Source organism: Pantherophis guttatus, chromosome 3 (assembly GCF_059756535.1).
Source record: "Pantherophis guttatus breed Tessera chromosome 3, ASM5975653v1, whole genome shotgun sequence".
In the NCBI taxonomy this organism is placed as follows: domain Eukaryota; kingdom Metazoa; phylum Chordata; class Lepidosauria; order Squamata; family Colubridae; genus Pantherophis; species Pantherophis guttatus.
The window spans coordinates 150,475,462-150,488,643 of NC_142065.1; the positions used below are offsets into that span (position 1 = coordinate 150,475,462).

A 13,182-nucleotide genomic window follows, 5' to 3' on the forward strand; every position below is an offset into this window, starting at 1 on the left:
TAACTTTGAACGGTTACTAAGTGAACTGTTATAAGTCAAGGACTACTTGTATTATACTTCTGTTCTTGGCTAGACTGAACCAGATGGCAATGGTGGCTGGTACTCCCCCCTCCCCCCCCCAAACATATGTTAGTATATCAACTTTGTCTTTTTATGGACAGGAATGATCTTTGTATTATCAGTCTTGCCTTATTTTTGTTCAGATGCCACACACTTGTCTTTAAAATGGATTTTCACTGCAATGACACAGTGCCTTTGAAAAGGATTTGGAGGTATCTAAACTCCTGGAGAGAAAATTTCAGCGGGCATAAAGATACATATATATCCACTTTTTCTTTATTCCCAACTCAGATAACTGTTGAGAAAATTCAAATGGAAGAATTTATGAAAGTTTGTTTTTGACTAGGAATCCTAACTGTTAACTTATTGGATCTGATTTGGTTCTAAACCCAGTTCTAAATTCTGAAACTGACCTCTGGTGCTGAATTATTGCTTCAATAAAATTGTATCGAAGACTGCTAACTTCCCTTTAAACTTTCCCAGGCCTCTGAAGAATTTCCCAGGCCTCTGGAGAAGGGCGGCATATAAATCAAATAAAAAAAAAAAATTCTGGAAGCCTTGTTTCATCTATCTTCATCACCTCTGGGAAACTGGGAAATTATGGAAATATTTCTAGGGAAACTGATTTCTTCATTTACAATGTAAAGGGTGATCCTGACAATTATAGACTAATTAGCCTCCTCAACATAATCAGCAAACTTTATGCAAGACACTACAATGGAAACACCAGTACTGGCTGGAACAGAGAAGCAATCTGACTTTCGGGAAGACCAATCTACCATTGATCCAATGGTAAATTGGCCTTGTATTCTACAATCTCACTGAAAAATGTTTCTCCCTCAACACAGCTTCCCTATATGCTGCTTTCATAGACTTCAAAGCAACTTTTGATTCTATATCCCAATATCCTAAATTGTGGGAAAAACTAGAAACTAATAGGTGTGCTACATGAAGGGACTTCACTCAAAATAAGATGTAACTCCCGGGACCATCTCACCAGTGCCATTGGAACTGAGTAAGGCATAAAGCAAGGCTTTATACTGACCCCAGTGTTATTCAGTTTCTGTATTAACTTCATGGTGGGCCATCTTCTCAACATGAACTTTCACACATACCCAAACCAACACTTAGAAGTTGCTGGAAGACATACATCTCATACATACATTTTACTCTATACAGACACTGTAGCAATACTTTCAAAAGCATCTATTGACCTTAGAAGAACCTTGAGAACACTAACCCAGTAATGCAAGGAGGCCAACTGGTGCTCAAATATCAGAAAACCAAAAGCATGACATTTGCCAAAAAGCCCAAGAACCACTCCTGGAGGATAGATGGCCACAAGGTTGAGCAGATCTCCGTTGCAAATACCTGGGAATAGTCCTTCATTCTGCCAAGCATAGGGAACTCTATGGAGAATACACTGCTGAAAATGTCATCCTCAAATTACTCAAGAGGTGGCTACTGTATACCTGCTGCACTCGAACTATTTGAAGCTAAGCCAATAACACAACTACTTTATGGTGCTCCTGCGCCCCTTCCCAATTCTGCATCAATAGTACTTGTTCAATCTAAATTTCTAAGATCAGCCATGCAAGTTCCGAAATGGGTAATCTCATCCTGAGACTGGAGACAGGCCTCATGAAAGTATAATCTAGAGTGTGGGTGACATACTCAATTATTAGCTCAGACTATGCTTTTTTTCACGAATGAAGGTGAATATACGTGTCCCAGGATAATATTGCAGTATCCAATCTGAATCCACTGGGACCAGCAGTTTTGTCTTCCAAGCTTTCAGCCTCATATTGGAGCCCATCTTCAGGAAACTTCTCTCTAGCAGAGTGTGTGCACTGAAGATAGGGCTCACGTCCAAAAGCTCAGAAGATAAAACCACTGGATGACCAACCCAGATTGGGTCCTATCTTTCTTTTTTATTATTATTATTATTATTTTATTTCTATACCGCCCTTCTCCTGCGGGACTCAGGGCGGTGTACAGCCTTGGTCTTGCCTCATTAACTATGAGGGATGACTTTCGGTCCACTTTGGGGGAAAAAAAAACCCCAGTGGCAACTAAAATCTCATCCTTGGGCTTCTCTTCAAGTTTTCCATTTATGACAATCAGGCCAAAGCTCTCATTAAACAGTGTGTAACAGACACAGAGCAGTAATTGGAGCTAGCCAAGTCCCCAAACTTTATTGCCAATGAATCCAATAGGTACTCTGTCTCCCTGGTGACATGCTTAACTAAAAATACCTAACCACCAGAGACCTTTACCCTGGTACAATGTGATGCCCTCAGCTGTCCTTGAAGGCTGATAACAGGAAAATTCCTTACCCAGAGAGACAATGCTTTTGTAACTCGGGACTCACAGGAGCAACACAGCATGTACTTTTCCAGTGCCTGTATTACAGAGAGATCCATACTAATGTCATTTCACCATTACAATATAAATACCTAGAGCACATAGGACAATTCCACATCTTCCTGTTGCTTGCAGATCCTAATCCTGCTACAATTTATAATGTTGCCAGGTTCTGGGCAGCAGTGCATCATTGCGGACCTGTGTCATAAACTAATCTTAACGAGCATTTAATTTGTTGTTTAAGAATTCCTTGCATTGTGATAGATTTAGTCTGCCCTATACTAGATTTTAAGTTCCCCTGAATCCATATCATGTTCCTACCTCTCCCTCTAGACTGTTTTTAAACATTTTTAAAGTTTTTTAAAAAATATTGTTAGCTATTTTTTAAAATTAAACTTCGATCTTCTATACTTTTTTTTTAATCCTGCGAACGCCATCCTCCTTATGATGCTGCGTGTGGGTGTTTGCGTAGGTATATAATATTTTTAGCCTTTTAAAAATTATTGTTTATATTCCACTCTCCTGATGCTGGTCTGTGACCTTAATAAAGATCTGATTGATATCTACAACAAGAAAAGGGAGTTAGCCTTGAATCTATCGCTGCTCTGAGTCAGGATTGTATGAGCTCTTTGACAACAACACCCACATGACCGTTCCAGGAATTTGCACGGCAAAGCAAGGGGCCTGAAGGGAGACATCTGAAAGCTAGGATAGACAAAATAGGGTTTCTGCGGCTAAAGCTCGCTGTAGCTGCCCTTCAAATCTACCTTCAGACTTGGAAGATTTTGTTCACATAATCTTACCATAAAATAGAGTAGATAGTTCTGAGTCTGCTTCTTGTCTGGATTACCAAGATGACTAACAGCTTTCTCCAATCCCAGAATTTTTCAAACTGTTGCAACTGTAATTCCTTGGATTTTCACCTAATATAGCTAGTCTGGGAATTCTGTAAAATATCATTATAATGCTGTGATGGTGAACTTATGGCACGTGTGCCCAAAGTGGCACGCGGAGCCATGTTGCCTGGCACGCACAGTGTCACCCGTTCCTCTTCCGGGTTTCTAGGGCACATTCACACACGATGATCAGCTGGCCTTTGTGCGTGCGGCAGTGCCAAAAACTGGAAGAGCTAGTCTTCCATTTTCTGGCATGAGCATGCACGCTGGCCAACTGATTGGCGTGTGAGTATGCATGGCAGTAACCGGAAGATTTGCTTGCCAGCATGCATGTGTGCGTTGGAAACCGGAAGTACCTTATCCGGTGCGTACATGCCCCCTGGGCAGCTCCTCTTCCTGGTCGTGGCTCTGATGAGCGTGTGTGCGCGAAGTGCTCCCTTTTTGGCACTTGGTGCTGCGCGCGCACTCCCTTTTTGGCACTCCGTGACGAAAAGGTTCGCCATCACTGTTACAATGCATGCGGGAGACTGACTTTGAGAGGTGATATCAATTGCGACTTGGAAGAAAATGGGTAAAGTAATAATGGATAAGTAATGAAGGTCCCCCTCGACTTACTGTAGTTCATTTAGTGACCGTTCAAAGTTACAACGGCACCAGTGGTGGGTTGCTCCCGGTTCGCAAGAAAAAAGTTCCGAGAACCGGTAATAACATCGCCATGCCCTCGAACTGGTCCCCGGCCCGGTCGCCGCTCACTTACCCCACCCACCTCATCAGAGGCATTTTTTTTTTTTTTTACTTTTCAAAGCATTTTTTCTACAACCTCTTCAGTTGAAGACGTGGTAAAAAAAAAATGCTTTGAAAAGCCTCTGACAATCCCAGCTGAGTTGCCTGGTCAGCAGAGGCTTTTCAAAGCATTTTTTTCTGCAACCTCTTAAGGTTGTAGAAAAAATGCTTTGAAAAGTAAAAAAAAAAAAGTTGCCCACACCCACCCAGTCACATTACCCCCCACCAAGCCATGCCCACAAAATAAGCCACACCCACAGAACCATTAGTAAAAAAATTTAGAACCCACCCCTGAACGGCACTGAAAAAAGTGACTTATGACTGTTTTGCACACTTATGACCATTGCAGCATCCCCATGGCCATTTTGATCAAACTTCAGAGGCCTGGCTCTGGTTCATATTAATGATGGCTGCAGTGTCCCAGGATCATACAATCCCCTTTTGCGACCTTCTTACAAGTAAAGTCAACAGGAAAGCCAGATTCAATTAACAACCATGTTACTGACTTAACAACTGCAGCAATTCACTGAACAACTGTGGCAAGAAAGATTGTAAAGTGAGGACAAAATTCACTTAGCAAATGTTTCTCTTAGCAACAGAAATTTTGTGCTCAATTATGGTTGTAAGCCGAGGACCTGTAATGGGGTTGAAATTGTAGCAAATTAAAACAAAGCCGCTTCTATTTAGTTTCGTTTTCTATATGGCATGGATTTTGTGAATACAGCTAGCCCTCAACATATGACCAAAATTGTGAGGCCAAAATTGTGAGGCCTGTTACTAAGCGAGACAGATGTTAAGTGAGTTTTGCCCCATTTTACAACCTTTCTGGCCATTTGTTAAGTAAATCACTGCAGTGATTAAGTTAGTAACCCAGTTATAAAGTGAATCTGGTTTCCCCATTGACTTTGCTTGTCCGAAGGTCGCAAAAGGTGATCATATGACACTGCAACCGTCATAAATACATACCAGTTGCCAAGCGTCCGAATTTTGAACACGTGACCCTGGGGATGCTGCAATATTATAAGTATGAAAAACAGCTGTGTCACTTTTTTTCAGTGCCATTCTAACTTCAGACAGTCACTAAATGAATGGTTGTAAGTCGAAGACTACCTGTAGATAGTACTGATTTTTTTCCCCCTGTAGCCCTGTTGTCCAATATGATGGGGAAGAGTTTGCTTTAATTTTTCTCCCAAATTCTGTCCTCCTTCATTACTGCGGTTACAAGATTGTTCAAGGCACGTTGAGTGTCCTGACTCTGACCACCCAATCGTCTTTGACTGCTAGGCAGGCTCCACTCCCTTCACATAAATCCCGGCGTAAAAGTTTCTCCTGGAACATCTCCCAAGGACCTTTTGCAGGCAGCAAAGTAGGGTCAGCCACGGAAGTCATACAATAATGAAGAGCTGGGCAAAGGAAGCAAAACTGACATCTTCTGCTATTTGCAACCATAAAATATGCCAAAGAACATTACTGTTTCTTTAGTAAAGCTACATGGACAGCAAGGGGGAAAATGGAAGCTTTTTCACAGGAAAATGATGATTTGGGAAAATGGGCAGCAGATTTCGGCCCAGTAGGGCTTTTGAATATAAATCTAAGCATTGGCAATGCTCTGGTGCATTATTTACCGTCTGACATATTTTCTTTATTTTCAGTAGCCGTGGGCGTGGCGTATCACTCCTGCTTCTGCCAAACTTTCTTAGATCTCTAAATATCTCAATGTCGCTTGTGCAAAACTGGCCTCCTTACTTAAGAAAAAAAGGATGTTGTTTTGAACACAGTACATAGTTCTGGGACTGTCCTGAGTTTAGGATGTTATTTGTTTTGAGTTTGTGTTAGTTATGTTACTGTTGGTACCCTGGGTCAATTGGAGTCAGGCAGTGTCCAAGTTGAATTAAATAATAAATAAATAAATAATAAAATGGGGTAAAAATGATAAAGAAATAATGAAAGAAATGACAGTGCTTGACTTGAGGGTTTCTTTCTTTCTTTCTTTCTTTCTTTCTTTCTTTCTTTCTTTCTTTCTTTCTTTCTTTCTTTCTTTCTTTCTTTCTTTCTTTCTCCCTCCCTCCCTCCCTCCCTCCCTCCCTCCTTCCTTCCTTCCTTCCTTCCTAGTGTATGTAGGGTGATTTCAATCAAAGACTTCTATCTAATGCAGCTGTGATTGTCAAACTCAAGGATCCCGGGGTTGCCCTGGAAATAGTAAAGGACTGGCCCACAGTGCCTCTGACAGCGAAAACAGAAGCTCCATTTTCATTGGCAGGGCATTGCAGGAGGCCATCCTAGCCAAAAACAGAGCTTGTGAGGGCTGCATCCGGCCTTCTTGAGCTCCATTTTCACTGGCAGAGGATTGCAGGAGGCCCATTTTCGCTGGCAGAGTTCTCGAGCCACCACAGGTACCCGCGACATGAGTGACGTCAAGGTAGCCATGCCCACCCTGGTCACTCCCATCCTGGCCCCCCAAGGTCAAACACAACTCGGATGCAGCCCTCAATGAAATTGAGTTTAACACCCCTGATCTAATGCAATCTTTCTCAGCTTTGGAACTTTAAGTTGTGTAGTCTTCAACTACTAGACTGTCACAGGATCATCTTTTCTACCAGCCTCTAAAGTAATGTTTCTTAACCTGGTCAACTTGAAGATATGTGGACTTCAACTCTCAGAATTCCTCAGCCAGACGTACTGCCTGAGGAATTCTGGGAATTGAAGTCCACAAATCTTAAAGCTGCCAAGGTTTAAGAGAAACACTGTTCAAATGAAAAGCAAAATGAACAGTTCATATGTGGGCTCCGAATTAGTGTTGTCAAAGGTTGGATTGTTATTGCATAATTAGACAAACTCTTATTCAAGTTTCCATTTAGTATTAGAAAATCAATTAAACTGAATCCATGTCAGGATAATGTATTTTGTTGGCTTTTAATTCCTTTTTCATCATTGGTGCAGTAGACCCCGCAAATAAGATTGATCTTGTCAGTCATCTCCCTTCACTTTGTTGTATCATATCTTAGATATGCATTTGATTCCATTATGCATTCATTATGGTACAGTTGTTATGATGCTGTAAAATCTCTTTTCTACTTATTTATTCTTACTTGGTGAGGGAAGCTGACATCTTTGATAGGGTATTTTTGGCTTTCATTGTAGCTACAAAAATTCATGAATGTAGCTAGTGCCCAATGAAAAAGCCAGGGAATATATAACTAACGAACTGTATCGGCTCTTAGCATTGTTTTATATTCTAATTGCTCAGCTTTGAAATGTCATGCAATGTATAAATGCAACAACAGCATTCTCTTACATGATGCCTTAAAATGATTGGCATTTTAATCTGCGTCATTTCTCGAGACGGTGAGCTAATACTTCTGGGGGACCCCCCAAATTGAGAAAAGCTGCTTTAATAAAATGTTGGCCTTTGGAAAGTAACACATTTTATGCATAACAAAGATCTTGATGGTAAAAATATTTTGAATACCTGCATCATACTACCACTCATTTTTTCCCCCCTCTTTCCTGTTAGTTGTGTTTTATTGCTTCCAAGCAACATAAAATATTCTGCACATTGGGTGCTTTTAAATGGACGAAGCATTAGCATTTGCTTATCTCTTCTAGTCTTTCTCAATATTCTGTGGGGAAATTAATTTTTAAATAGACTTTGTTATAATCTATACACATAATGTTCTTGAAAGATTAGAAAGAAAAACACTGTGTTGCAGTGTTGAAGATAAAACTTCCCGAAACCAATAAAAAAAGAAGTTTGCTTTATCATACATTAAGGACTTAGATTTTTAGACTAACAGTTCAAAGTAAGTGTAAGTTCTTAGTCAAACGATGATTTTCTCAAAAAGTAGGCTGCTATTTTAACATTAAGAGTTGTAGTACTTAGAATCCCACTCAGACAGCATGCTGAATATTTTTATACACGTTAGCTGTAAAGTTAAGCAGGTTTGATCCTGGCCAATCCCTGGGAGAAAATCATAAAAGAAAATTCCTATGTGCACATGGAGAAATAATGTACAATAATGTTACAAATAAAGACTTTCAGTAATTTAGTTCTATTTTCTGATGAAAAATCTACTATTTTCAATCATAAATGCCTTGGTTAGATAATAATAAAAAGCTTAGTGACATCCAACTAGTTAATAATCCTGGTTGCATATTTTTTACAACTGCAGCAAGTGGTGTCATTCTGCTGTTTATCAGCAAAACAAAGACGCATTTATACATCGATGCGTATGAGATATCTTAGGACGTTCAACGACGCCAGAGATCGACAGGATAAAGTAATAGCTTTCTGCTAAGCAGAATGGACAGAAATGCTGATGCTACTGGAGATAAGTGCTGAGAGTCTACAAAATGAAGCCATGGCAACTCTCCTGCTTATTTCACTGGAAGCTGACGCCATGTTCTCTTTGAAAGTATCTTTATACTGATTAAGAATTCCAGGACACAATTGTGTCTTATGTCATATGGTCCCTGTACTACAATAATACTGGAAATAGAATTTCACAATGTTCTGATTCTAAATTGCTGCTTATTTTAAGTTAGGAAGAACAAACTTCATGTAATGAAGAGTGAATTGGGATTGCTGGTTCAATAATTTCATCCAGATCATTCTGTTCTCCCTTACTCAGGAGCCTAGGCAGGGGTGAAATCCAGCAGGTTCTGACAGGTTCTGGAGAACTGGTAGTGGAAATTTTGAGCAGTTCGGAGAACCGGTAGCGGAAATTTTGAGCAGCTCAGAGAACCAGTAGCAGAAATTTTGAGTAGTTAGGAGAACCGGCAAATACGTACCTGACTTTACAAGGCATAGAATAAGGAAGGCCTGGCCAGGAAGAGAGCCCTGAAGAAGACAAGAGGAATATGGATGGATGGATCAAATGGAAAATAACTTGTCAACCCAAAGAAATAAAACCTTTGATGTGTCAGTGTACTGTTGTTGCTTCACTGATAAGAATAGCTGCAGCAGTTATAGAAAGTAGCTTGTCGATTGTGAGTTTGCTAAAAGACATTGCCAAAATTTCTGGTAATATTTGAAAGGGACAGTTTGTTGTGTAAAAGAGTTGTTATTATATGCCGTTAGAGGAAGACAATTACTTTTATAGAAAGAGATTCTGCAATCCAATGAGCCTTCATTGTGAAATTTCATTTGAAAGTGGGCACAATTGTTAGTTTTTTTGTACAAAAAGATTAAATATCTGGAAGTACATGCATATACAAAGTTTAAGTGGCTGATTGATACAACACAAACATCAATTATTGTTCCTTGGTGCTTTGATGAATAATGAGAGATCTGTTGCACAGATTGCATTTTGTTAATATGAAAAAGCCTTTGTGTATCAATAACATATTCAGACAAATGCGATGTGCAGGCCAAGTTCTTACTTTGCAGAAAGTTTAAAAGCAATGTATGTTTTGGCTTCCGGTATTCATGAAGGACAAATATAATAGGTGAAAACAAAGCAGCTAAGCTATTGGATAAAACACATTTAATCAAAGTGTCTGTATAGCAGAAATCATTTACATGTTTCTGCTTTATAGCAGCATTTTTCTGTCTGGGTACTTTCTTAGACTCTTGTCTGTAACTGGCAGGCTTGTAAAACCCTTGATGAACTTCAAGGTTGGTTTACTATTGCAGTACACAAGTTTGCTGGCAAGTCAGACCTATGCATTATTTAATTTGATTAGGTTTGCAAATGTTTATGAGGTCTTTAGGCCACTTCTCATAAAATATATGCTTCTAGAAACTCAACATGTACAGAGTATAAAGCAGCAGCATTAATAGATTTCAAGCCAAGATACTAGCATTTCAGTAAACCAGACTTTTTCATTCCGGTACTTGGCAAACCATTTGGATTTGCAGTTCACCCAAAACTCCCAGCTGGGATTGCCAAAATATTTTCTGTGTATTACAGTATTTATGTATTTATGCTTCTTTATAATTTGGACTCAAAACTGATTAGGGGGAGTGGAAATTAAAAACTCGAGATGTTTTTATACTAAAAAAGTAAACAAAATGAACCCAAAGTAAACTCACATATCAGGAAGCACATATCACAAAACAAATAATATGTAACAGATTGACATATCGTGACCTGCTCCAATGTTTGTGGAAAAAGAGGTTTTTAAAGATCTTCTGAAGACTGGCAGGTTTGATACAGACTGAACCGTTGCGGGAGGGGGGTGGGGTGGGGAAGCCATTTTAAGGGACAGGAGCCATGATAGAATAAACTGTTTACCTCAATTACCACTTAATTGTCAGGACATAAAAACACCCATTCTGTCAGATTTTACAGGGCTGGAAGAAATGTCAGAAGAAAAACTGACCCTCAGAATGCCAAGGTCTTTGCCATGAAGAGATATATAGTTGATCCCCAGGAGTTATTGGTATAGAACACATTGGTAACAAACACGGTTTGTGTAACAGAGATGTTACATGAGTGCACCAAGATGCATACACAACTGCTTGTGCCCCTGCATTTTGACCAGCCTTACTTCCAAATGGTCTTCAAGAACAGACCTATGTTGCAATAGTCCACGCATGAAACAGGGCTTCTACTCAGAAGCTTGCAGTTACAATCGCCATGGAGAAGAATTGACACTTTGCCACTCTTATCACCAGTGGGTAGGCTGAGACCTGAGCTCTTAACACTACTTGGTGGTATCCGCTTTGTGTTTTATGACAACATCTCTTCAGGCACTTCATTTCCCTCAAAATCCTCGGTAAACCAAACATTTGTTTTTGATTAGCGATTGGAGAGAAATTGTGCTATTTTATCAAGTGTTCTGGCCATATTATATAGATCACCCAAACATAAGGTGAACTGTCTATCAGACTGGATAATCTGGATCTTTCTGGGTAGTGCTTCAATAAATATACAGGTTGAAGTTGTTGGTTCCTTAGGGGTTTATGGTCTGGGATGGATGCCAACTGGACAGAGTCCATAGCAGATCTGCAGAATTAGTACACAGGAAAATGTCAGATTGATAAATTAAAAATCGTTGCAGGCCACAAAGGAATACCTGGTATATTTGGCAGCTGACGGAATGGCAGCAATGCTGGAGCTGGTGGTGGCACTGTGGCCTGGAAGTTTTGTAGGTTCTTGACAGTACATCTTTTGGGCAGCAATGGTGAATCTATTAACTTTTTAAAAATGTCTGTGGACTGTGCAAGTCTGCTCGGAAAGCTACATATTGGCAGGCCTGGTCTATAGTGATCAACAGGGCAATGTCTTATGGAATCATCAGGGATTATTTTGAGCTTGTAGAGCAGGAGTGTCAAACTCGATTTCATTGAGGACCACATCAGGGTTGTGTTTGACCTCGGTTGTCTGGGGTGGGTGTGGTTGGGGTGGGTGTGGCCAGTCTGGCGTAGCCAGGGTGGGCATAGCCAGTCTGGTGTAGCCAGGGTGGGCATAGCCAGCCCGACGTCACTTGTTGAGGCTCCATTTTCAGCCGTGACAGCCTCCTGCAGCCTTCTGCCAGCGAATGGGCTCCGTTTTCAGCTGCGACAGCTTCCTGCAGTGAAGCCAGGGGGAGCTGCACGAGGCCCACCTAGGCTTTGTTTTTGGCCAAGACAGCCTTCTACAGCCCTTTGCCAGCAAAAATAAGCTTTGGGGGGCGTGCACAGCCCACCCGGGCTCTGTTTTCAGTAGCAGAAGCTGCAGGAGGCCGTTGTAACAAAAAACGGAGCTTGAGAGGGCCGTGCAAAGGCACCACCGGACAGTCCTTTGCTGTTTCCAGGGCCACCCCGTGAGCCATATCTAAGCACCCCACGGGCCGGATTTGGACCCTGGGCCTTGAGTTTGACACTCCTGTTGTAGAGTCTGAGGAAGTGGCTCATTTTGTCTAGTTGTGGGCCATGCCATAGCTTTTGTGGCACGTTACAAACATTTCTGATAGAAAATATTTATTTCTGATAACCTTATGTTGTTGATTTATCTGAATGTGTTTTCTCCACCTGAATTGATGAAGGCTGCTGTAGAATTAGGAGGGAATATACTTGTGTTATCTTGTACAAAATATAAGTGGGTTAGCCCTATCAGTGTATTTAACAGTCTATATTGATGAGTAAAAGAACAGGTTAAAAGACGGAGCTGTGAAAGACGTCCACAGCTTATACGTTGCTTAAAATTCCGCTATGTTAAATTTTAGCTTGCAAAATAATTCTCATTGGCACATTCTGATTTATATCTTGTAGAATTGTCGTGTGTGTTTAAATTGATGTCCTCTGCTACTGAAATCTGCTTCAGCACCATGACAACCGGAGTAGCAGAAGTTGGGGAATTGCCCTTGGAGTCTTTGGTGACTTGCAAACTGTGCTTATCTGAATATTCACTGGATAAGATGACCGCTCTTCAGGATTGCAATTGCATCTTTTGTACCTCAGTAAGTATAGACAGCAGTGTATCTATTGTTGAAAGAAATGAATGAGCTAAAAAACTTCTTTGTAACATTAACTAGCAGATTAAGAATGCAGTAATTAAGAATGACATTTTCAATATTATATTCTAGAGGAGGGTAAACAACATGATGTTCATGGTTACCAATGACTTTGTGCACCAGGTTCTAAACAGATTCCCTTCATCTTTTTTTAAAAAAAATTAGATACTTCTTTTTTCAGATAATTTATTCATTTTTTTTTAAAAAAGAGGGATATCTGCAAAAGCCCTAACCTTTCCCATCAGTAATAAATATACAGCTGGTATTTTTTCTGATTTTTATAATGCTTTATTACATTAAACCATGTAGGCTCAGGGTTGTCTGTTCTAATTGGGTAGCAGCATTCCTGTGCCTCTGCAACAGAGTATTCCCTACCCTTTGCTGACATTTTATAAGATAAAGGTTCCCCTCGCACATATGTGCTGGTTGTTCCTGACTCTAGAGTGCGGTGCTCATCTCCGTTTTAGAGCTGAAGAGGCAGCGCTGCCCGAAGACGTCTCTGTGGTTATGTGGCCAGCATGACTAAATGCCAAAGGTGCACGGAATGCTGTTACCTTCCCACCAAAGGTGGTCCCTGTTTTTATACTTGCATTTTTTATGTGCTTTCGAACTGCTAGGTTGGCAGAAGTTGGGACATGTAACG

General features: G+C 40.5%; 1 protein-coding gene across 3 annotated transcripts in view; it reads left to right on the plus strand.

Annotated features, from left to right (window-relative positions):
* The window catches only part of RNF144B (ring finger protein 144B), a 70,369-nt gene that overhangs the window by 23,967 nt on the left and 33,220 nt on the right, over window positions 1-13,182 (plus strand). For 2 of the 3 annotated variants that reach the window (XM_087890351.1, XM_034429242.3), the window contains exon 2: window positions 12,298-12,485. In XM_087890351.1, coding sequence (XP_087746477.1) covers window positions 12,298-12,485 — 188 coding nt within the window. Of the gene's footprint in view, window positions 1-1,055; window positions 1,076-12,297; window positions 12,486-13,182 lie in introns of those variants that run through there. The other variant, XM_034429243.3, reaches the window with a different exon arrangement.